The sequence below is a fragment of the Chlamydotis macqueenii genome, chromosome 1 (assembly GCF_036417535.1).
Source record: "Chlamydotis macqueenii isolate bChlMac1 chromosome 1, bChlMac1.mat, whole genome shotgun sequence".
In the NCBI taxonomy this organism is placed as follows: domain Eukaryota; kingdom Metazoa; phylum Chordata; class Aves; order Otidiformes; family Otididae; genus Chlamydotis; species Chlamydotis macqueenii.
This window is the reverse complement of record NC_141556.1, coordinates 186,626,235-186,653,005: the sequence shown is the minus strand read 5'-3', so window position 1 is coordinate 186,653,005 and position 26,771 is coordinate 186,626,235. Positions and strand designations below refer to the sequence as shown.

At 40.9% G+C, this 26,771-nt stretch overlaps 1 protein-coding gene across 8 annotated transcripts in view; it reads right to left on the bottom strand.

The window, feature by feature from the left end:
* RNASEH2B (ribonuclease H2 subunit B) overlaps positions 1-19,343 on the bottom strand; it is a 48,420-nt gene extending 29,077 nt beyond the window's left edge. For all 8 annotated transcript variants that reach the window (XR_015261688.1, XR_015261687.1, XM_086771897.1 and 5 more), the window contains exons 1-4: positions 19,226-19,343; positions 6,474-6,545; positions 3,418-3,525; positions 1,094-1,170 (exon numbers count right to left, since the gene is read on the bottom strand). Coding sequence is in view for 6 of the 8 variants with exons in the window: in XM_086771897.1 (XP_086628023.1) it covers positions 1,094-1,170; positions 3,418-3,525; positions 6,474-6,545; positions 19,226-19,289 (321 nt within the window). In the remaining 2 variants the exon portion in view is untranslated. The remainder of the gene's footprint in view (positions 1-1,093; positions 1,171-3,417; positions 3,526-6,473; positions 6,546-19,225) is intronic.
* Between the last annotated feature and the right edge of the window lie 7,428 nt (positions 19,344-26,771).

Below are 26,771 nucleotides of genomic sequence, written 5' to 3'. Positions count from 1 at the left end.
AGACAGAGAAGATATACTGTCTCCCTAATTCAAGTTTGGTATAAAGCTTTCAAAGGGATGCTCAATTCAAACAGAGCACAATGCCTAGAGTATGAGCTAAACTACTCCTTGTGAAATGACTTCTTCTGATGGGCCACCCTGAAGCAGGAACAGACCTCAGAAATACAGAATATGTTTGCATGTCCTGTACCATAAATAATTTTAAAATAATTACAGAACAATAGGTTACTATTACAAATGTCTAGTAGGACTTTATTTCTTCACCATGCAAAAATTGTATTCCAGCATTCTCCACTTGCAATCTAAAGTAGAAAACAGCAAGCAACCTTAGAGGAAATGCTCTTAGAGCAAAAACTTTTAGGATGCTTAAAGTAAAATTACTGCCTCTGTGAAACAAAAAACAAGGATCAACATCCACATTTTATTTTATGCTCTTTTTTCCACAAGCGAATTGTACACAATAAATCAGTAACTCTGCATATGCCTTTTGATATACTTTGTAAATTTAAGTTTTGTCACACCTGTGATAACTCAATTAAGCCATTCGTTAATTTTCCAACTTTTGGACACTTGATCATCCCGTTGCTGTTCTATGGTACAGCATCTCTACAAATACTGCTTCTAAAAAGGCAATGTTTCCTTTCAAGTTCAAACTAGCACACAAATGTTTCTTCTTCCTCCCCCATAGCATTCAAATTCTTCTTTCTTCTTACCTTCTTTCCCAAAATGACTCATCTACTGATGCCTCAGAAAGGGCACTAGCTTGTTTTACTCTGATGATATCTTAAGATTTTGAATTTAATGGTTCTGTGATAGGCTCTCACAAAAGGACAAAAGAGATTCTTTGTTTCTCTTAAAAAGCTGATTAGGGTTTCTTGAGATTGCAAGCTGACTCTTGGAATATACTTTACTGACCAAAAAAGTTGACACAAAAAAAAAATACTTATAGGGTGGACATGTCTGTTTTAAATACAAATTAAATAGACATAATTATGGAAGCATAATTAACATAACTTCTGCAGAAAATGAAGAAAATAAAAATAAAATAATGCTTTCTCCTGAGAATTTGAGTGAAAAAATAAAGCAGGCTTACCTCCTTGTCTGCCTTTATGAGGTAGTAAAGTATCAGAAATAAGGGGTCCATTGGTGTAACAAACAGCAGGCGCCCATCTAAGTGACAGATATGTTAAAGTAAGCTTAGTACCAAGAGGCACAACATATTGACTGGTTTTTCAGAATGCTTTTTTTTTTTTCCATTAAGTATCCCAATATTTTAATAAAAAGGGCAGGAAAATAGTATTTGTGAATTCATATTAAAAATACAGAAAGAACTCAATTCTCGACCCTGCCAAACCAAAGCACAAGCTCCACCGCAGGTCTGCTGGCTTTAAGCACTCTTAGTTTTGCCTTTTCCTAGACTATACTAAAAACAGCAAAATTGAAGCTGCCCTCTATTGGCAGATTTGAGTATAACAGAAACTTAATTTGGGATACCAGATTTATCCAGTATACTCCACCTCAAAGATTGGCCAAGGCGACACTGCCAACTTAAGCAGGGCAAGAAAGAATTCTGAGAGCCAGTTAAGTCAGAGCTGCCTCTCATTTGTAATGGGAGAATCTGCACATAGCTTCCTAAAAGAACCAAATAAACTTAAATAGATCACAAAATATGGCTCAGTATGTTGCATTCAAAGTTACACACAAAGAAAGAACTTGGTCTCCCATTGAAACAAACACCTCTGCCCATCTGGAGCTCATTGCAGGACAAAGGCTTAGTCAGGCTTTTTGTATAATTGTAGATAATTTGAAACAATATAACATTAAGAAAATTCACTAATGAGATCCAATAATTGACGACAAATTTGACATTAATTAGCAAACCAAAAGCAAATAAATGGGTGTTTTTTGTTTGTTTTAACTCACATGATTAACATAATTAAAGAAAAGGAAATACTATTGTGATGGCCCTAAAACTAACAACAGATAGGGTGGGAAGAACGTGGTTTGGACAAAGCCGATACCCAATCTAACATCTGTATTACTAACATGATGCATTGCATAAGGCAAAGCAAGCACCAGGACTACTTACAAACATGAAAACCTAGATAATCAAACTGGACAGAAAAAAACCCACTAGCCACTTTCTCAAAGCTTCCATTCAAATGCTTTCCACGGTACATCCAGGAAGAGGTGTTTTTATTTGTTCTAAAGAGTTCAGACTCACTATAGGTGTATAAAGACCTGCCCATCTCTGCAGATAACAAGATAATTTGCTTTAACTGCAAACACATAGCTTTTTTATGTTCTTCCCCTGACACTTTCAGAGATGCAGCAGCCCTAACATTCAGGAACAATTTTCCCCCCTATATCTTTTAAAGAAAACTGAGGCAATGATTCCTTAAGGCAACAGTTTCCCAAGGGCCAAAACTGAGGTTGGAAAGGGAAGGGGTGAATACAATGTGGACATAATTGGGAGCAGGCAGCAGACCCAGTCTTTTGGCTCACCCCCAGATGGAGCAAAGAAAAGCTCACAGACATACCGCTTGGATTGCTACATGCACCTGCAGAGGATGTTTAAAAGTTAACACATGCTTTGGGATAATACCATTAAAGCAGGCATATGTCTGGTGGGGTTGCTTTTATTTATTACTATAAATCATCTTTTTTTCCAGTTAAAAAAGGACAAAATAAATATACCTTCACCTCCTGAATTAATATTATTGCTTGGTCTATGGACATACTGGCAGAGAAACATTACTCCAACGACATCCTTACTGATAAAGGATTCTTAAAGCTGTCACAAGCAGTTTACACAAGTTTCCTCCTATTTTTCAGAAAGGCAAGCTAGGATCAGAGAATGACTGGGATGGTATAGACGAGCTCACTTCAGACAAAACACTGAAATGGCACCTTCAGACAGTAGGCCTATCCTGACATCCCAGCACTCACACGAGGGACTACAGAAGTAATTAAAAGAAAGCAAGACCATACATATCAACACTTGGAGCTCTAACACACCGCTCTGCTTAGCCAGCTAAGGCCTTCCAGCCCCTTTTCCCTCCCGTAGTGGAGGACTTACACTGAGGACTTGCTGGTCTGATTGACAAGGCAAGCTAAGTATTTTATGGCACTACAGTTTAAATACAATTGAATGACTTCCCTCCCCCCACCCTTCCTCAAAGACAAATGAACATCTGTCTAATTGAGGCTGCCAAAGGCAGCCTCTTAAAGAGAGACCACAAAGCCCCTAGCCCTGGTTAAATCCAGATGGCAAACGAGTGTGTCAGAAGGTAGGGATATGATGCAGCATGCCTCAAACAACTAGGAAAAACACCTGTAAATTTACCAGAAGAGAGAGGGAAGGTCTGTGCATGAACATTAGTTACAGTTGGCGGAAGGATACGTTATATTACTCACCTTGTTGAACAGTCTCACCTATAAACCAGGAACGATATTCCTCATGAAAAGCTTTTACTTCGAACAGCTGCTGTGCACCACTATTGAATAAGTAAAGGGTTGCTTCCCCTGTTGAAAAGAAATCTGGTTTGTGTTTGTAAGCTTTCACAAAAATCAAAAGAATACCCAATTCGCCTGAAGAATGTGCCTTATATACATACAGACACACAGACATACACACATTCTACATAAACTCACTACAAAGAAAGCTCTGGCAAAGGAAACTATTATACACAGATGTTCATTTACCAGCTCTATAAACCAAACTGAATTCATCAATAAATAAGATGTGTGAATAGTTCATCTTACAACACAAAGCCTTTGATCCAAACCCAAATCAAAATCACTCAAGAAATCAGCTTTCATCTGTACTGAACGGGTAAGGTGGAAGACAAGAAAATTCCCTCTTCTTTCCTCATGTTTGTCTCCAAGATATCAGATTCTGGGTTATGGGAACAAGTCTCAAGCCGTCAACTGACAATTTGAAATCATTCTTTTGTGTACATCAGAATGGATTGCTGATGACTCAGTATGGGTAGACAAGGCGAACAAGGAAGCTAAAAGAAGTTGCTTCAAAGTGCCCATCAGAATCTTCTAATAGTTTGGAAAGGAAAAGGCAAGCTTTATATTAGGCCAACCCATAGCACAGCTCTGCCATTACACATCAGTTCTGGGTTATAATGCACGGGTGATGAACATGTTTCAAACAAGACTGGCATTTTCCATATTTAAAACAGGAAATTGCTAGAACTACAGAAGGGGCCACTGAAATTTGGTCAGCTGAGTCTGCTAGCTGGACTGGTCCTGTCTTGGTTATCAATCCATCTTCAAGAGACAAGAGCAACTACAACATCGTAGTCTTGCTCAAAACATATAAATTGCAAAGCTGCACTGACTTGCTAGCATAGACTAGCTCAAAAAAAGTCTCAGTCTAAGCTCCTGCAAGCTGATGTCAGCACTGCTGTTCTCAGTCTGCAGAGATTCCTAGCTGCACAGGGAGGTCAGCAAAAATGAGTTGACACATCTCTTCCCAAAAATGACTGATAATGCATTTTTTTCCCCCTTTATCCAAAAAGCTGACCAGATGTTTAACCGCACCTAAGGATATACTTTCAGTTCTCTGATAATAAATTTTCTTTGAGGGAGTGGAGGAGAGGAGTGAAAAGTAGATATACAGGGGAGCAGAGGTTTCAATCATTACCATGTGCTTCTCAGCAAGGGTCTACACCATAGTTTGATCAGCACCAGATATGAAACTACTCACAAAATGCTCAATGAACAACTTAAAGACTCCTACCAATAAGTGTGCTAGCCAAATGCAGTGGTGAGCTATGAAATCTCAGGAAAGGAACCATTCCTATTGCCTAACTCCAGTTCCTTAATTTATTTGGTTATGTTAAAAGGACAGCCACCACAGGTTCCCACCAGTTCCGTTAGACAGAAACTCTAGGGGATGGAGAGAGAATCCAGGCAGCTTTGCTCACAACTTTACCACTTCAATTAGTTGCTTAAGTCTTGTGGCATGGTTATTTCCTTTCTTTTAGTTCAGCACTTTGAAAAATGCTTCTTGTGGTACTTCTGAATTGCAGGCTGAATCCTAGTTTACAGTCTTTGTAAGGGATAGAAATTTTGTCCTTTTCACCTCTCTATAAAAAGGACCATGCATACTTTTATTTAATAAAGTGGTTAGCATGAATTCTATAGTGTGCTGAGTCCTTCAGTGTGTATTTATAGAATACCTGGCATCAACAATTCATCTGTCAGACCCAACTGTAAGGAAAATACATTAATAGGGTGTTCTTAGTTGCTGCATTTTCAGAGTCTACACTTACAATAGGCTACATAACTGAAAGTTTATGCAGGTCTATAAATAAGCTCCTGTAAATTCTAAAGGAACACACCCAGGCAATCATTGTACTTTAGGTTTTCCCCAGAAACCTTTCCCAAGCTCCTCAATTCTACAAGGTAAATAGATCTCTTCTTCCACAGAGAAAAGGAAATTAATATCTATGCTTTTAAAAACATAACAAATTAGAAAGCCAACATAATACAGCAGGTGGAAAATACCCACAGCTATATATTCCCACTGTAAATCTGAGCAATCAAAAACCAGGTATCATGATGAGTAAGTGATTTCACATTCCGTATCTACTGTTTTTAATTATTTTTCTCTTTCAAGTACTAGCAGTTACTATATTGTGACATTGTACCTGAAGATTTTAGTTACAAACATATAAACATGAGCAGTGAACTTCTAAACAAAAATATACAACCTAAATCTATAGAAAACAAAAGAACTTATGGAAAGAGAATAAAAAAAACCAGCATGAAACGTCTTTTTCAAACAAAGTATGTTAACCCCAATCAAGGCTTACTGCAAGTTTCTGTTGCAGTCTCTCAAACTCCAATTATTACATTACTCACATAATAACACATCCTCGAGAAAAAGAACAATCTGACTAGAAGAAAGTAACTGTGGGATGGTGGTGATTATATCGCCTGCATTTGCAGGTGTTTCCAATGTATTTTGAATTCAAAGTGCCTCATCACCTATGAATGAGAAAAGAGACACTACCACTTGGACCAGGGAAAGAAGAAAATTAGATTTAAAAATGAAATTACTCAAAAACCTTGGTAAGTATAACTGAATCACTTTTTTCTAACTCTACTTATTTTACAGTATAATGCAATGAAGCCTAAATTTGGATTTTAAAAAAGCCCAGGCTCAACACCCAACACTTTAAGCTCCCCAAAACTAACGCACTTAAAAACAGAACTTAAATGACACTTCATTTTTGTGCCATCAATATTCCTGATGAATAAACAGTTCAACCAATTAAAATCATAAAAGAAATTCTAAATGTTTGCACAGCATTAACTATCTGGCATCAGCAGTATCTTTGGCACTTAAGACTTACACTATCATCATTATTTCAGCTTGCAAAATACAAATCTTTTGGTTGTGGAAGGAATAAACCAGAACACTAACAGGCTCGTGGGACAATTCTAAAACTTGCCTGTGCTCGGATTGCGCAATTTTGTAAACAAAGGTTCGCTGTCAGGTGTCTTAGGAGGGTCAGTAGCAGCCTCTGTAGGGGGAGAGAAAAACATCATGAACTTTTAAATTCAGAGGTATTTCACATTCTGCCATGCTTCTCCGAGACATTCAGAATTAATTGGTCTGACATTTTTTGAAAACTCACATATTTTCTGCTTAAAAGTTATATGCCTCAGCCCAAATTCATCCTACCTGATCAAGGCACCTAAATTATGATTCCAGACTTCCTGGCACTCTCTTTCTACCACAGGAAAGATAAGCACCTGGGGATGATTTAGATTTTGAAAACCACTTCCCCCTAGAGAGCCTCAGGCAAGAGGGCTCCTATGTTTGACATCTCAGTTAAGTGAGATGAACTGATATGTTGCCCTGATTAGTCACAAAGACAACGAGAATGCTCTGGTAAGTCAGGCCAAGCATAGTGTGGACATTAAAAAGTTAAAAGTGCAAAAGGTAAAATATTTGTGGGAAGAAACAGTGGTCCTCTAAAGCTTTCAGGAAGTCAGATTATGCAGGAATATGGGGCAGGAATTGCCTGAATGGTTGCTACTTCTGTGAAAAATACGCACACTTGTTTATCTGTTATGTATGATCTTGAAAAATAAAAAGCACATTTAATTCCCCCACAGGAAAAAGAAGCTGAGAGAATACAGCACCTCTGGCTTAAGCCTCTGACAGTTGTTCTTTTTTCTGCATCTTTAAGCAAAAAAAAAGACAAAAAACAGAGCAAAAAAAGTATGATAGCTCTGTGAAATTAAAAAAAAAATTAGAAAGGAAACAGGTCCCACAAGGATGCTGATTCAAGTCTGAAAAAAAAAATAATCTATAAGGATCCCCAGTTAATTATATTCTATCCAAGTTCTCTTTGTAGGGAAAGTCTAACTTATATTTATGAAAACAACTTTTCATATCTGAGTGAAGAGTAACATGACAGCATCATCTTTCTTAGCTTGCATACTGCCAGTTCTGTACCAATTCCTTTCATATAGGAATTCATCAGAGCAAGGAAAATTACTAAGGCATTTCACATACAAAACCAGTATCCAGACCCCAGAGAATGGACTGACAGGGATGAGGCTGATGTTTGTGTTACGGTGCTGCTGAGGAAAGAAGAGAAGAGGAGCAGAGGCAGGCTGCACAGCTATTCATGAGGGAGGCTGTTGGAAGGAACAGAAGTGTCACATCATCCTTTCCCTTTCAGTAGTACCCAGGAGGTTTGTAGAGGAGACAGTACAGTTCTTTCTATGGAAAACAGGGAAGTAGGAACCTCAGGTACAACTGAAAATGTCCACCTGTCCTCCACTCTGGCTGGAAGCCTATCCCCTACACCTCTGGAAAGGACAGGTGGACTTCTCACAGGCTGCTCACTGGCACCTCAGTAGCAAAAAAAAAAAAAAAAAAAGCCCCAAATAACCCTCATCTTTCACACCCACTCTTGGTTACTCAGGTCTTCCACAAACAGAAACTGCCCAGAAATAAGCAGGGCTCAAAAAGCAAGTGTGTTTTGTGATAAAGTGTTGGGGAAAAATAGTTCTTCAGAGTTGTTCAGAGAATTTACAGTCATTTTCTTCCCCTGAATTTTTAGCTGTCTTTGGGCGGCTTGAAAAAGTGCTTTAAAAAGTTTCAATAGAAGTTAGGGGCTTTTAAAGGAAAAAGTCTATATTTGCTAACCAGACTTGCTTCATATGCTGATTCATAAACAGACACGGTTGTCAAGCTACATTTGTCCTGGCAAAGGCAAACTTCAAATTTCTAAAGCTGTGTATATTTCAATTCTTGACTACAGGTTAACATTAGTGTATTTTTTGTTACTTTTTAAAACACCACAGTGATTAATGACAGTGAACAAAACACACTGCATGTGTTTACTTTAATGTGTTTCACATGAACATGTTAAAATATACACACTAAATGTGAGTTTCAAAATTTAAAACAAAAAGCAAAGCAAAAAAATACCCAAAGGAACTTTTAGTGCTCACTTGCTCTGCTTTCATCATGCATAGATTTATGAACACTGGGTATGAGTCCAGCTGAGCCCTAAGTTGCATCTTGTATAATGTGTGCAATTAAGTAGAGGATCCCTCCTAATGTAGCTGTTTTTAATGAACTTCACATCTTTATTTAGCTGATATGTTCTTTCCCTAATCATCAAGTAACACACTGAACTTATCCATCCCCGCTAAGCCTGCGAAACACCTGCACATAAGGAGAGCTCAATGTAACAAACACAAGGGATAGTGTCCCATCTCTTCCTCATCAATCCTCCGCCTCCCCAACCCAGATAACTGCCGTCCATCATTAAGGCCTGCCCCCTGCTATCCCAGGCCCAGCACCCTCTGCTCTGCCCCTTTGTATATGCAGCCTGGCCCTGCAGCTGCCTTGGCTCTTTCCCATGTGAAGAGAAGCTCAGCTCTGTCCATTTAGTTCTCTGGTCCTCTGCAAGCTCCATGGGGTTCATCACTGCACAGAGGACAATGACCATACCCTAATGAACAGCCCGAGTTGCAGACTTCAGTCCCAGTATCTCAGGCTGATAGAATCAGAGTATACATCACATTTTCCACACAGCTGCCACAGAAGATGGTTTACTAGAAGGGACATGCACATGCACACACACACAAGAAGCAGCGGAGTGGGTAAAGGCAAAAGTGGTTTCTTTGAGTTTCTTTTACCTTCGATTTCCTAAAAATGTAGACAATGACCCATTCCATTTCCAGGGGCAGATAAAGTACATTTTTGTTACAGATTGGCTCTGCTAGATGTCAAATTGGCAGATAAAAAGAGGCAATTGGGAGAATGCCTGCTTGGAAAACTGGATGCAATATTAACGTGGCCTTAAGGGTGAAGAAGGCCCTATTTATCTGAATTCAAACACTTCATTACTAGGGAAATGCTGAGCAAGGGATTTTTAAACTTTGGTGTCCAAACCCAACTTCTGTGTATTCTGGCCTTTCACCAGGAAAGGTAACTGGATTTCTTTCATGTCATTACATTTATCAGTCCTTGTATTTCGGCAAGGATCTCTTACAGGTAAATAAATAAAGACATCTTAAAAAGCAGTACTGCAGCAATTTTCTAGCAAAACTAAGAGTTAACCCAGGTCCTTTTTTTAAGATTCACATTTAGATAAGAAATAATCTTACAGAAAATAAGCAGACAACAGGGACATTACAGGAAGAGTTTTTTTGTTAAATCCTGAAAGAAAACATCAGATGATTGGCACTACGCTTATTACAACAGTTTCCATAGCTCAGCCCTGAGAAACTTGTTCACCTACAAGAATAACAAGTGAGAGACGTAAGACCTTTCTGACTGAATAATATACTCTCTACCAACTGTCTTGCAGCTGTAAGCTGCAGGTAACACACAGTCAGTACAGGTCAGCTTACTAACAGATGTGCGAGTACAGCACGCTATTCTCCTAGGACAACATTCACTACAAGGATACAAAAAACTGATACACAGGGCTCAACTAATCCAGTCCCAAGGAGGCATCTCAGTTAGGAAGTCATTCTCTAAATTGCCAGGGGAGACAGGTGACAGGCACTTCCAGGAGGCTGCTGAACCTGCCTAAAGCCTAAAGCCACCTGTATGATCCCCTGCAAACATTGTCTCCATTGAGTTTACATACACCTCTGCATGCAGTATCATAACTACAGCTACACCAAAGGAGGGAGTTCTGAGGTAAACACAACACACGGCAATTAAATGCCAACACTGAGCTGATAAGTATGTCTGCTTTGCTTCAGTTACAGTCTACTGCTCATTCACCATTAACCAAATCACACAAAGTCCGCCCAAAATTGTGGGTGATATATCCATCAGTTGTATTGGAGTCTATAGATAGAACCTCAAAATCCTGAAGCTGAGCAAAAGAAACTGTAAAAGCTTAAGCTAAGCTTTCTATTACAGAAAAGGAGAAAAGCCTATCGTATTTCGTGGAGGTCAGACACACAACCAGGCAAATTCCATGAAAGATATAAACAGAACAAAGTGAAAATGAACCAGTTGTCAAAGGATTTCTGGCAATAATTCATTCCACAATGGATAGATATGAGGCACTAATGAATCTAGCCATTAAAAAAAAAAAGTGCTAGCTAGCTAGTATAGTAACATGAATAAATTGGAAAAGAACATAAAACTCCCACTATGATCTGTGAAACTGTTATGGATGATGCAAGGTCTATTCACCCTTTTTTAAAAAAACAAAAATGCTTATAGAATACTATATATAACAGACTAATATCAAGTTATATGGAATTCCTATGCAAAAAGCTGCCAGCCAAGCAAGCAAAAAGGCTGTAAATATCTGTCAATTGCGTAAGAGGAAAAAGCCCTCTGAGAGCACAAATTTCCCTACCACCATCACCCTGAAAAAAAACCAGAATTATTTAAAAGTCTGGAAATATAAAGTTAAGATTTCATTTAAAAACAGATATTAAACCATACGTCACCTACACAAGTCTTTTCCATTCCCCTAAGTTCTAACCATGCACGAAAGGTGTGTCTGATGGAGACATTACAATGGAGCTTGTTTAACGGACATTTTATGGAAACTATGTAGCCTAAGGATTCAGATACGTTAGATCTAATAATCGTTTTATTTATGTTCTTTTTAGAACTAGTCAACACTGAAGTAAATGGTTTTAAGTCACTGACTGTGTTAAAGTCATAAAAGCAACATGTCCTCTGTCCTGCAGCACGCTCTGAAATAATCCCAGTGAAAATTAATTAATAAATCCAGTACTGTGTAGCACCCAAACTTTTGACAATTTTTATAAGTTACAAGGTGATTAAGTATGAGCATAATGACTGAATTCAAGTATGCACAGACTGAGGATGCAGTTTCACGAATGGCTTCAAATGACCAAAGATCACAGGCCACTGAAAAGCTCAGTCCTAAGGTCCCCACCTCTGTTCCCTCTCTGTTGCATACCTCCATTGCTTTCTTGCCATAAGAACTAGCAATCTTGTGGCCACGTGGCAAGTCGGCTCAGCCCACTGACCCAGCTGAGAAATAACCAGCCACAAAAAAGAAATATTGATTTTCACGCAGATCATTAAGCTATTCTCACTCACCATATAGTTACAAGATCACTGGACCAAAAGGACAGAACCCATGGCAGGAGTAGATGGCATAGAATAGAACCTACTCTGTATGTGACACTGGGGTCTTTGATCAGTGCAAGCTAATTAGAAATCTAGATCGTATGAGACTTTACAGAGGTGGGAAAGCAAGAGATGAGCCACAAGACTAAATGCTTACTTCCCTGGCTCACAGTACTCTCAGGGAAGTACTAAACGGCACACAGCTTGATTGACCGCTGCAAACAGCCTCTTTTGCAGGAGCTTACATATAAGGTATGGCTTGCACTTGCACACACTTGATTTTTGGTAATATCTTCCTAGTTGTTACTCAGTTACGTTAACTTGATGTTACCTCACCACCTTACCCTCTCCTTGACCATACGTAGTACTAGCTTCGGTGAGGGGACTTTTGCTGTGCCTGTTGTAAAGGATAGAATGGTTATCAGTTTGGTAATCACAGCATTTATTATTTGGTGTCCTAAGGAAATAATGTTTCATGTGACATCGTTTACACCCCTTAAACTCTTTCTGGCTCCCACTTCACCTGAAAACCCTTTGATAAAATACAATGACATCTAAAAATGGCACCGTTTTCTATCTTGAGCAAAACTTCACATGGAAATGCTACTACACAGCTGAAGTAGTCTTTTGCTCCAGTACACGGCTTTGCAATAGAGCTAAATATTAAGACTTCTGCCTGAGAGCATCTTTTGGCTTCCCCTTATGCTGGCACAATTCACTTCTTAAGACAAAAACACACATTTACGGACTCACTGGCAGCAATGGACAGTAGTAATTCATTCATTACTGAAATCTAGATGCAAGGAAGATCATGCAGGAGTCTGAGCTCAATGAAGGAGAGGTCAATCTTGAGAAGTTCAAGAACAAGTTATCACTTGAAAGGATAAAAACTTCAGACTTCCCTTCTTGATATTTATAGGGTCAGCACTGGTGCAGCTTTATTACTGGCTGAATCAGCCCTATTCCCATGTGCAGAGAGGCCTAAGTTGGCATAAGTTGGTCTCTTCCAAGCCAGATGGCAGAAAGCATAAGTAGGAGATGGTGTTACACATTAAAACATCTCTTTTCAGTTATTTTATTTGCTACGCTTCCTTTTGGCTCCTTAGCTTGCCAGTTAATATCTGCTTTATACACAGCTGAGGTCAGTATGCCTTTTAAGATATGACATATACAAAATGGTGCAAATTACCTGCAGGCAAAAGGCTTTGTTTCAGGAAATGCAAATGCCAATTTAGGGGGAGGTTAAGTAAAATATGTCCAGACTGCTAACTTCTAAAATAAGTGTATTCATATTCACCTTATTAAGAAGATATATAAACATGTGCACATATTTTATATAATTTTTCTAATGTTTTAAGTCAGCTATTAAAAACCATACGTATTTGTTTATTGTCAACATTATTTCCAAGTTCATCTAAATTATTGTGGAAGTATCCTGCTCAATTTTGACATTCATTATAACTTCTGAATCCAGCTTCCCAACAGCCCAGCAGTGTGGTCTATTTTGCAGCAGATAAATTTAACAGTTTTTTAAATGCTAAATAAAAGCATGTATCAAGGCGGTTTAAGTGCAAGGTGTGAGAATGGAAAAAAATATATATAAAACCTGCCTACTTCAGATTTTAAAGCAAATTACTTTTACGCATTAAGTATTCCACAGCTTCTTTTGCTATGACATCTTCTCTCAATATGACCCAAATTTTTCAAGTCAAATGCTTCCTCTGTTGTTGCAAGGAGACAAAAGTTCCTTAGTCTCATCTGAAAGAATGAAGGATTAATTTAATGTATGCTGATGCCCTATGGTTTGGCATCACAGTCCATTTATTTCTGCCTCCATCTGACTTTTGGCATACATGAGATTTGTTCAAACAACTTGCCAAGTCTCATGTGAAACTGGCTCCTTTTATTTTTAAATAAGTAATTCCTAAAAATAATAGGATTGTTAAATTTCCCTCCCCCTTGCAATCCTTCCAGTGTTATTCATATGGCAGTTCCCATAAAACAATAAAAGCTAATCAATTTACTCTTTAAGAAAACAGCAGACTGAAAAAATGTAGTCATCTAAACTTGTCTCGTTCAGAAAAAGAAAAGTTGAAAATAATTTTCAGCTTGCAGCTAACCCCTACTTCTTTTCCTAATACAGACAACCACAGAACAAATTAAATACAGCGGCCTTAAGTTGAGGTGTAGAGTGGGACTCTAGGCAGACTTAGAAAACTGCCTTCAATTCCTGACCTCTTTGCTAAAACCAGTGAAGGATAAAAATAGTTCCAGTTCTGACATAACACCTATCCCTGAGAAAGTGTACTGAAAAGAGACTGCCCTTCGCACTCACCCTGTTAAGCAGGTGGTGTGATTTTGGTTGCCACCGGTAAGACCAGTCTGAAGCCATTACGAAAGAAGTTTTATTTGTTATACAGAGCCCAGATCAGATCTATGTCACACACAGTGACTTTACTGCAGTATTTCAGGGTTTTCCAGAACCCTGCCTTTAGAACTCCACAATTAAGTGGGGTCTCAGTATTATTTCTCTTTCTAGAAAATAATTTCTAGTTCTTATGATTTTCAGAGAAAACATTAAAAATGGTAGTTCCATGGGCTCACCTCACAAAGCAAGTACAATTTTCCTATGCACATATTTAAAAAAAAAACATATCATTCGTTCAGGTAGTAAGATTTTTTTTAAATGTACATGAATACTGAGTAAACATAGACAGAATCCCCTCCACTAAAGCACATCATTAGCAACTTTCTAGCTGTGAGATGGCCAGGTTTTAATTTTTAGGTGCTACTTCTTTTCCCTTATACCTGTTCAATAGCTAGACCAATACAACATGTATAGAAAGCTGTATATTCTCAAGGGTAAGGGGGGCTCAGACACATGGGTAACATAACATCCCCGATTATCCAACTACTAAGAGAAATGCAGAAAAGCACAATCTGGAAACTCAGCCACCCACCAATGAAGTCCACATAGGTCCTTCAGGACTTACTAGTACTTTGGTGTCTCTCTACCACTGTTCCTTCAGAACTCCACATTCGGGAGGTCTTCTTAACCATCTACATCAACTACCCTGCACAAAGCAAGTTCAGATCTGGATTTCCAGCCAAGCTAATAAAATCCCCTGGAACGCAGAGCACAGCACAGAAACACCCAAGTGGGTCTACACAGAGCCAGCTTGGGTCCATTAGGACTTATTACTTCAGATACTGTCTGAAAGCAGCTGCACTGCAAAGCTGGTCCTGGAAATAGCAGAGATGTGTTAACATGGCACAGCACTTGAACTAATAAACTGTTAGTGCTGAGCTGAGTCTGCTCTAGGCCAAATCTGGTGCCTGTACATCCACAGCATAGTTAATCTGCAACTAGAGAAACTGCCCAAAGAGTCAACTCTATTTTGAGCTCAGCATGCACACCTCTACCCTTACCCACATGCCTCAAGTTTTCTGTCCTCACCAAATTTTCTGTCCTCACCAAGTTTTCTGCCTACTTGGTCCTCATCCCATCCCTCCATATGTCTAATCCCTCCATCTACCCTCTTCCCTTTTGTTCATCATTCTCTCTCTTGACTACTCACATACAATTCTCAACCTTCCTCTAAATGTCCATGATAAGGCTGCACAATGTACACCAGCGACTTCAAGCCTTTCAGGAGTGATCCGCATGGTTACCACCCTCTCCTCATCCTACCTTCTCCACCAGAGCAATGCTCCCTAACTCCTTTCCCCCTGACTCCCAAGCCAAGGCCTCCTCCTTTGTCCTGCCACTGGTGTTTCAATCTCTAACACAGGAAAAATTATGCTTATGAAAACAAAACAAAAATATGATTGTATTTGCATATCAAATCGTCTTGCCTCCATGGGAAAAAATAAGTATCAGCAGAAACACTGTCACAAGAGCTCTCACCAAGACAAGGGCAGGCTACCATTTCTAAAGGTAAAATTTGCTACTTTACCTAGAAGTTGCTCACCAGCCAGCCCAGGTATGACCATCTGAGGCTCTTGTTTCCCCTTCCTACTCCGACTTCCCTTGTGTGACTGACCCATGTTAAACAACCTAAGTGTCTTGATGTGGCAAAGGGCTGGTGAGATCAGAGACTGTGGTCAGGCTGCTACCAATAAGGACAGTGAACGAGGCTCTTTCACTGCCGTAGGAAAGAAGAAGGGTAGGCAAAGACTGATTGAAATGAAGCACAGGGTGACTGGCCTGCTGACTGAACATCAACTCTGCCTCTCAGCTCAGGCAACTCTGCTGCCCCTTCCCACCTTCACTCACCTTATAATCAATGCAAAATTCCTGCTGAGCTGTGTGGTTTGTAGCTCTGTCCTATGATGTGTAGGCATGAGATGGACACTAACAATCAAAGTTTTACAGTACTGGAAATACAATGACAGAGTTAACCACTTGCAACAGAAAGTGACAGAGTCTGGCCCTCTAGAACAGTTCAAGAGGGCTGTGATAACACCCATAATTGGTAAAATAACCACTCAAACTGCATTACTCCTCTAACCATAATCATGACTTTCGACAAAGAACATGGACAGAGGAGATTCCTTGTTTCTGAGCTTTGTTTGTTTCCAGAACACTAAAATCAATAAAAAATCAGAAACAAAACTGAAATTTATCTCAGTCATCAAAGATGCTCTGAACAGCAGAGCAATAATTTATTGTCTATGCAATATAACTCAGTGTATAAATGTGTACTGAAACAAGGAAATTAGTAATAATTTTATAACCTTCAATACTAAAGCTGACAAGCATACTCTGCTCACTTTCTATGGCAATTAGAAAATAAAATCTGCCTGCTTTTTAGCTGCTGTGTTCCACATAACAACCCAATGTTGTCAGTTGCTGAAGTCCAAACAAGAAAGAATCTCACCTTTCTCTTATCTGTGCTTTTTACACAGTTAAGTGTTTCTACGTGTCACATAAGCAGCTAAACCACAGTCAGAGACTTGTGCAAAATCAGATTCTCAGAACGATGAAATAACCAAGGAATCAGAGCAACACATGCATCACTTAGAACTCTATCCATATCTTTGCCTCGTTTTAGGAAGCTACTGTTGAACCTCTAACAGTCTGAATGATTGAAAAACACTGGTACTTAAGAAAGCACATTTCAGTTCTCATTGTTTCACTGCTACACTTCTGACAGACCTCACTCTTTTTTAGACTAAGATATCTAGCCTCTTTGCACAACTAGTTACCACCTCCATCCATACAGAAACTTCTAAGATGTCACAATCAAGGCAAGATGAATGGCATACATCCAAGTGGAGATGCTACTAGGTTGTGTAGGATGTTATATAGCATTAACCTTACAAGCAGTTCCAGGAGGCAGACTACCCAGATGTGCAGTTCAAAGTACTTCAAGCACTTGAAACCAGGACCTTAGAAAGTGCCTTGAAATGTTTTGGAGCTTCTTGCACAGCATGAAAAGTTTTGGAGCTTCTCGCACAGCATGAAAACACACCTTGCTCCTTCCTCTCACTATGCACAGGATAATGGCCAGAGATACAAGACGATAAATAGGCTATTTGCACCTAGGTGGTGTTGGTAAGACTTATTACAAATGGTATTAAACTGACATCCAGAACCAGAATTTACAGTCATTTTTATGCATGTAGGTAGCAGAATGCCAAGCAAGTATTATGAAAATATGGGTTCCCATATGAATAAAATTTAACATAGTCAAAGAAAAAGTATTTTTTGTTACAAATCCAACTGCATCCATCTCCATTCCTAAAAGTAATCAGTCTTCTTACTACAAATTCTGCTAAACAGACAATGAAGAACTTCTGAGATCCATTCAACAAAGCACTTAAGAAATGCAAAACTTCGAAAAGTGATAGACGTTAAATTTAAAATTCTCTTTTCTGAAAAAAAAGTTAAAACCAAACTAAAATAATTTAATCTACTTCATTTCAGCAGTTGTCTTCATAAGATTCGCAAGTGTCATCAGCCATGGAGTTCTGAAATTATCAGCCACAGACTTTTTAAAAAATCACTATGTGCTTTGAGGTTCTATTAAGGTTTAATAAACTTCCTTACAGGTCTGGAGTACTATATAAATTTTGTCAGAGCTGTGCTGGCATAATTGGTAATACAAACTGTCTGGCTTCATGAAAGTTACAAGCTCTGGCTCCAATCCTGCAAACACTTACTGAAGAATTTAACTTCCTGCACAAAACTGACTACTCATGCATAAGTTAAGGATATTTGTAAATATTTGCACAGTATGGACATCTGTTGGCATTGCCAGCGATCTGACACAAAATTCAGCTTTAAATCCTAGTCTGCAGAGAGTCAATATTAAAAAAAAAGGAATTCCTCACTTATAAATTCCTTTCTTAGGCATCAAGCATGCCAGATACCAAAGGGTGGAATTGAAAACCTAAACCCAGAGGAAGAGAGGAATCACTGAAATCATAACAATTGGTTCTGTTTCTCATGTAACTAGAGAAGCCTGGTTTCTTACAGATGCATGTCTCAAGATTGAGCTCCTGTCTTGTTGTGAAACTTTGCTGAACTAAGCTTTTGCCATACCTTTCCTTCAGTGGTGCCATTTATAGCATTTCTCACATTATCGCAGACATTTACACAAAGCTCATAAAATTACTCTAAAGTGCTCCTCCTTTTTATCAGGTGTCGTAGTTCGTTGAAATTAACACTCAAAAGTTTTGGGTGGGGTAAGAAGTAGGCACAGTACAAAAGCTGATCCACAGATCATTATGGAAGCTGCATTTCTTTAGGAAATCAAACTAAAAGAAGCACTTATGAAATGCCTCCTTCCTCATACTGTCTTGGAGTTTGAGCACATCCTGTTTCACTCATCTTCTTCTAACACAAAAATCTTCTGCGAATCTAAAAATTTAAAACCTGATACTAGACAGAAATAAATGTAAAGGGGGAAAAGCATCTTCCCATTTATTCAGTGCTAAGTGAGAGAAACTAAGCCTACACATGTTTAAGGCCTTGTGTATACTGCATCTGCAGAGCTGACACATGCAGGTCTGCTTCTTTAGCCTACAGAGAGGAAGAGCTGAAGAGATCTCACTCTGGCTTAGCACTTACAGTTTCCAAGGGGTTTGTTTTAAAGCTGAGGCTTAGGGCAGTAAACCATTTCCTTCAAAAAAAAAAAAAAAAGCAGGCATGGACTATGGGGATGGAAGCAAGGGATGGTGAGGCCCCATAAGGGACTTCAGTGACAAGACTCCTCTTCTACAGCTCCTCTCCCCAAGGCTCACAACGCTGTTTGCAAACCAGGGGCGAACTGAACTTTGGAAAACCCTAATAACACATAAAAATAAAACGCATAGATGCAGTGAGGGAAATAGGGTCCCTGGAGAGGAGGGGGTGGGAAGGGAGGTACTCTGTAGGGCCTTGTGTAAAGGCTGTGTCTCAAAACGTTCTTACCACACCAGGGCTGGGGCTGGCTGCACACAGCAGCCCAGAGACCTGCCCCGGCCCTTGGACAAAGGCACCCGTTTCCTGCCCGAGCGACGGCCCAGCCCCAGGGCCAGGCAGCGGGGCGCGGTGTGAGAACGAGAGATCGGAGCTGCGGCAGAGCCTGCTCCCACCTCGGAGCCCCGCTGGGTTACCTGGTGCAATGAGCACCCACTGGCCAGGGTGCGCGCCCGCGGGACGCTGCTTCGCGCCGTGCATGCTCCGTACGCGCCAGCCGCTGCCCGCGCTCCCGCCGCCTCTCCCGCCGCCGCCGCAACATGGCGGCCGGGGCGGGGCCGCGCGCTGCGGCGGAGGGTGGGGGAAGCAGAGGCGGGAAGAGGCGGCCGCGCTACCGCCCGGCTGGCGGCCGCGCACCCGGCAGCCCCGCGCGCGCGCGGCGCCAGGACGGCGCCACCCCACGAGCGGGAGAGGGGGGGCGTGCAGTAGCAGGGTACTGAGATAGCTGAGGCTGCGCTCCCTCTTCCCCCCTCCCACATGAAGGGAATGGTACAAGCCGTTCCGGGCGGGACAGCGAGCGGCGAAGTCTCTCGCTCTCCGTTCGGGGGCGGGGGGGAAGCAGTGGGGCAGGAGAGGGGGAGGGCAGTTGAGCACTTTCTCCCCGCTCTCGGCCCAGGAGCGGGCAGGCAGTAGGGTTGCTTTCCTATACACGTCTCCCTCCCCTCATACCATGAGGGCTGCCAGGCAAAGGCTTCCCTTCATAACCCTGTCCCGTCGCAGGCTGGGAGGTGACCGTTTTGCAGGGCTCTGTGGCAGGCGCTCCGGCGGCCATAGCTGAGCGGTGCCTGCCACTGCCCCGTCGCCTGCCAGCGCCTCTGCCGAAAGCTGTCGGTTAGGGGCATAGCTTCCGTTAGGCGTGAGGAGTTTAGACCTAAAGGCAGAAATGCAGGGCCACGGAGGGGATTAACGGATTTGAACATCTGATGTGAAGGCAGGCCGAAAGCTGGGGCTGTTCAGCCCGGAGAAGGGAAGGTTCAGGGAGGATCTTAATCCATGTACTTAAACATCTCGTGGAGGGAGTAAAGATGGTGCAGCCAGGCTCTTCACAGTAGTGCCCACTGACAGGGCTCAAGGCAAAAGGGCACAAAATGAAACACAGGAAATTCCATTTAAACATAAGAAAAAAATGCATTAGATGGCACACTGAAGCAGGTTGTCCTGAACAACCACAGAGTCTCCATCTACAGAGATGTTAAAAATGCAGCTGGACATTGCCCTGAGCTGGGAGCAGGACTGGACCCACTCCAGAGGCACCTGCCAGCCTCTGCTGTTCTGTGCAACTCCGGTCCTCCAAGGCCAGGCGTGGGCAAAGCCAGAATCTTCTCATAACAGTCATCCTCCCCAGTGGGTAATACGATCCTGTTAGATAGGTCCTATACCTACAGATTGCACCAAGGAGGCATGGTCACAAAATATGTTCACCTGGCATGTGCAGGACAACTGCTGGTGAGGGGTCTGGAGCATACGTCTTATAGGAGCAGCTGAGAGAACTGGGATTGTTTAGTGCAGAGAAGATGAGATGAGGACCTTATCACTCTCTACAGCTACCTGAAAGGAGGTTGAGTGATCAGGCACTGAAACAGGCTGCCCAAGGAAGTGGTGAATTCAACTTCCCTGAAGGTGTTAAAAAAACCATGTAGACGTGGCACTTCAGGACATGGTTTAGTAGGCATGATGGTGTTTGTCAGGTTGATGGTTGGACTTGATGATCTTGGAGATCTTTCCCAACCTTAAAGATTCTGTGATTCTATTCTTCTAAAATAAGATCCACACTTATGCATGTTTTCATACGCGCATACATATGTACATAAATTTAGTTTTACCAGCACAAGAATGGGTTGATGGCCACTGTCCCAGAGATTTAGGAGATAAATATTATATGTTATCAAAAGTATTAAAGTAGACATATCAATTGTAAATCTCAGAGATATGAGACAAATATTAAAAACATCTATGCCCCAAAACCAGAGCAGAACTGATAACCAAGGCCAACATATGCAAAACAGCTGAGTTGATGTAAGGCTGAAAAAAACAATTTCCTAAAGTTTGAACATATATATTCATAACTCTGAGATTACATTAATCTAAATTTGTTTTATTTTAATTTTCCTGATTTTTTTTCCTTGCTTGAAGATCTACGTGCCAAAGACCACACCGCACCATGTGTTTTGAAAAACTCCCCACTGAAATCACTTGCTTTCAAAGTGATTGTGATTTGCTGTAGCATATGCCTGGATTGCAACATTCACTGATGGGTCTTGTAAAACCCTCCTCAGTACTTGTGTTAGCAAAGAGAGAAATAGGCTCCTGACTGTTCCACTGTAATCCATACAAGAGCACTGGAAGAGCAGAACAGAGCCAGTTGGTAGGTTTTAAACCTTCCTAGAAGGAAAGCCTTCCATATGGAGAAAAGTTTCTCTGTAAATAACAACATTGATTCAGCCTGCAGTCCTGGAAATGACGGTGCATCCCAGGCCTTTGTACATGGAATCCAACCCCACAAACCTCCAGATGCAGCTTATGTGTGTCAGGGTCAAGTGTAGAGGCACAACCTCCAGACATCCTATTTCCTCCCTGACTGTGATGTGTGGTGGAAATGCTATAGCAAACATTCCTGTACATTTGTGAAACTGACTTACTAAGCTCGTATTTTTGAATCACTGGCTCATCTTTATTTAGGCACCTGGTAAGGAAGCTAATTTTTTGAGGTGCCGAGCACTGCTATCATCAGTTGAACTGAATGGACATGCTGGCTGTTCATTTCTTTTGATTTATGAGCATCTCCCACAATCTCTAGATGCATATTGTCCCTGATAAAGTCCTTTTTCAGGACCTTTCAGATAGAAATGTTTCTTTCAGGTATTTCAAAATGCCCCAAACAGAAATTCTCAAATGGGCCTGAATAAGGGTCTGAAATGACATCAGTTTGGGAGTAAAAATAATGCAGTAATTTATACATATTAAATATTTAGAACTTTCTGTTGCTACTCATGCACATTTGAGATATACTATCTGTCTTTATAAACAGAAGATATACTATATCATTATAAACAAAAGATACACTAATTAGGGATTTCTGTCAGGAGCTGAAGATACTAAAATGTTATTTGCTTAAGAATTAAATACTTTCCCTCCAGGCTTGCCAACACTTTTAAACCTTAGTGATATCTCCCAGAAAGAAAACACTGAAGTTTAAAACACTAGACTGATCTGAACTGCTGTGGTGATATCATTGTAAACACTCAAGTCTCAGTTTTACACACGAGTATTCACATTGGGGTCCGTATGACTCATCACATCCAGAGAGCTAAATGCATGCAATATGGGACCGCGTCCTATCTGAGGACAATCGTTTTACACATTTCAGAGCCATCTGATGTGCATTCAGATTTCACCTGCACGCTGTCCATTCATTCATTTCTGCTAGGGCTGCTTCTAATAATCCAAATGTCTGCAGAAATGCAAGCATCCCTTTTTTTGCCAAACAAAAATGACGGACTTTCTGCTGCCAAAGAAATGCTACCTTTGTCCATCTTCAGCTGTGGAATTTACCCCTTCCACCTCCCCTACACAAGCTTTAAGTAAATCAACTTTTAAATCTTGCTTGGAGCAAGAAATGAAACAATGTTTAGAAAGAAGTGTGATTCATTGTTAAGTCGAGGTTGTCATTTAAAAGGCAAAAATGTTTCCACTTACGATTATGTTTCATTTTACAGTGTTTCAACAAACAAATTACAGTTTCAGGCCAAGTTTATCTATTTTATGCTTCAGTGGTTCAAGCATTTGCATGCACAACTTTAAATCCATTGATCTGCACATTTAAGGGTCAGCTGTATGTATGCAAGAGTGTTACATGTCATTCCGGTAAAAGGCTGATTGATATGTGTAACTTCAGCTGATGTACCAGGATAATTATCATGAATTTTAAGTTATCTAGTTTGAAATACTATTCCCTGTTTATCACAGGTCAAATTATTGTTTGGTTTGCTTTTATTAAAAACAAAATATGTGTGACAATGAAACAAATTAAAAATATTTTATTCGGTCTTTTTTTGTCCTTATTTTTCTTCCCATTAGACGAGAATCACATCCCTTGATCCTCATGTCTAATGGGGGATACACATACACAAAAGAAAAACAACAGATAAATATGAAAACTGAAAAGCCTAATAAAATTGTATAAGGCAACATGAATCATGCTTTATTATACATTAAAATAAGCTCATTTAAATGACAAATGGTATATTATTAGTATACTTTAACAGAACATAAACCAGTGATGAAGTGTCTGTGCTCTGATCCACCAAAGTAAATCATAGTGCTTCCTCATTGTGTGACCAAAAATACTCCCTGATTTGACTGAAATGCAACATCCACCTCCCTCAGTTCAGGCAATGGCATCATCTCACCAGACATGCCTTAGCAGAGTCTCATTCTGTGGCAGGAAAAATTGCTGTTTTGGTCACATGGAACACACACATGCTCGCACATAGGAGGGAACAGGTCCAGGTGTGCAGTTTTCTTGTCCTCCAGAACAGACTTGCTTGCCTCACAAAATGTTTTCCCAATATCAGTTGTCTTAACTGAAAAATAATTAAGAGCTGGTTAATCCCTATATTTCAATCCTAGTGGCCCTAGAATCATAGAATCTTTGAGTCATTCAGGTTGGGAAAGACCTCCAAGATCATCAAGTCCCACCATCAACCTAACACCACCATGCCTACTTAAACCATGGCCTGAAGTGCCACATCTACATGTTCTTTGAACTCCTCCAGGGATGGTGACTCCACCACTTCCTTGGGCAGCCTGTTCCAGTGCCTGACCACTCTTTCAGTAAAGAAATGTTTCCTAATATCCAACCTAAACTTCCCCTGCTGCAACTTGAGGCCATTTCCTCTTGTACTATCACAAGTTATCCGGGAGAAGAGACCAACACCTGCCTTCCTACAACCTCCTTTCAGGTAGCTGTAGAGAGCAATGAGGTCTCCCCTCAGTCTCCTCTTCTCTGCACTAAACAACCCCAGTTCCCTCAGCTGCTCCTTATAAGACCTGTGCTGCAAACTCCTCACCAACTTCGTTGCCCTTCCCTGGATGCGCTCCAGCAACTCATCATCCTTCTTGTACTCAGGGGCCCCAAAAAAAGAAGGTTCTGCTGTGACTCAAAAGAACATACGGAGGCCTAACATAGAGATGACGTTGACCAGAAAGAACACTTACAGGCATTACAAATCTATAATATAAATATATAGATATATATATAAAATCTACAAATCTATAAAACAACTCTCGAAACCATGTTTGAATTTCTAACAGAAATTCCAAGCCAATTTTTCAAGCTGAAAAATAATTATTTTAAATAGTTCTTCAAGACAGTATTCATCTAAGCAAGTACTTCTCTTCCTGAAAATAGACCATTTTAAGGAAAATAATGGTATTGATTTTAAAATGTTCAAGCAATGATGAAAAAGCTTCTAAACAACTCTGAGCAGAAATCACTTTTTTCTTTGCACTAAACAAAGTTGTGTCGCACCTATAGGTAACAATTTTCATTTTTTGCCTTAACAGAAATAACCTACTGCATTCCACAGTTTTTCTGTAAGACAGAAAATTAAAGAAATCAGAATTAGATGAGGTAATATAGGCACACTCACAGAAACCATGGGATTCATATTGCCTGATTTCATACTGTAAATATCTAGCTTCAAGCTGATGATTTAGTGTCTTTTTATGGTTAATGGAGAGAAACAGAATAGCATTCATCTGACTTACTTTGTAAGTTTATCTCATTTAGCCCATCTATCTAGAGGTGGTTGGTGACAGCCAACATGGCTTCACCAAGGGCAGATCGTGCCTGATCAATTTGGTGGCCTTCTATGACAGGGTCACAGCATCGGTGGACAAGGGACGAGCAACGGATATCATCTACCTCGACTTGTGCAAAGCTATTGACACTGTCCCGCACGACATCCTTCTCTCTAAACTAGAGAGACATGGCTTTGATGGACAGACCACTCGGTGGATAAGGAGTTGGCTGGATGGCCGCACTCAGAGAGTGGTGGTCAACGGCTCAATGTCCATGTGGAGACCGGTCATGAGTGGCGTCCCTCAGGGGTCCGTGTTGGGCCCGGCCCTGTTCAACATCTTAGTTGGCGACATGGACAGTGGGATAGAGTGCACCCTCAGCAAGTTTGCTGATGACACCAAGCTGTGTGGTGTCGTTGACACGCTGGAAGGGAGGGATGCCATCCAGAGGGACGTTGACAGGCTGGAGTGGAGGGCCTGTGCCAACCTCATGAAGTTCAACCAGGCCAAGTGGAAGGTCCTGCACCTGGGTCATGGCAATCCCAGGCACAAACACAGGCTAGGTGGAGAATGGATCGAGGGCAGCCCTGAGGAGAAGGACTTGGGAGTGCTGGTGGACGAGAAGCTCAACATGAGCCGGCAATGCGCCCTTGCGACCCAGAAGGCCAACCGCATCCTGGGCTGCATCAAGAGAAGCGTGGCCAGCAGGTCGAGGGAGGTGATTCTCCCCCTCTACTCTGCCCTGGTGAGACCCCACCTGGAGTACTGTGTCCAGTTCTGGAGCCCCCAGCATAAGAAGGACATGGACCAGCTGGAAAAGGTCCAGAGGAGGGCCACAAAGATGATAAGAGGGCTGGAGCACCTTTCCTATGAGGACAGGCTGAGAGAGTTGGGGCTGTTCAGCCTGGAGAAGAGGAGGCTCTGGGAGACCTTATAGCGACCTTCCAGTACCTAAAGGGGGCCTACAGGAAACAGAAGGAGAAACTCTTCAGTAGGGCCTGTTGTGACAGGACAACGCATAATGGTTTCAAAATAGAGGGAGGTAGATTCAGATTAGATATTAGGAAAAAAAAATTACAATGAGGGTTGTAGAATACTGGAACAGGTTACCCAGAGAGGTGGTGGAGGCCCCATCACTGGAAACATTCAAGGCCAGGCTGGATGAGGCTCTGAGCAACCTGATCTAGTCAGGGATGTCCCTGCTCCTTGCAGAGGGGTTGGACTAGATGACCTTTGAAGGTCCCTTCCAACTCTAACCATTCTATGATTCTATGATATCCAAATTGCAGACACCTCAGATGAGCAGGTAAGAACCTTTCTCCAGTACCTTTTTTCTGTGCTGGGCCAGACTCCATTTAACATACAGTTTTTATCATTATCTCTTACTTTTTCCCCTCATCTTTTGTGCAACCATCACACCCAGGATGGATGAGGACCTTATTCTGGGGTTAACACAAGCAGATGTTTATTGACCCAAGTGTCCTGTATCTCCCGATTTTCTTTCAGAGCATCTAAGAAATATTGTTTTTCCTCTGTTTAATCAACCAGAAAATTCACTTATTGGAGGTGTGTTGCTATAGCAAGCAAAACTTGGTCTGTTTATAGAAGCTGCTCAGAATGATGTATATTGTTTGGAGAAAAAAGTTGAATGAGTATACAGATTTTGAGCTGGCTTAAAGTGAACAGTAGCAACTCTTGTTTAATGTGCATGATACAGTCATCCACAGCAGTAAGCTACTGCAAAATATCCTCCAGATTATGACTCAGATACGGGGGGAGGGGGGGGAAAAAAAAAAGAGATACAAATGTATTTAAGAAATCCCACAGACATGTGGAGACTTTTCTGAACATATTCACATTAAAAGTTGTTGTGTCAAAAGC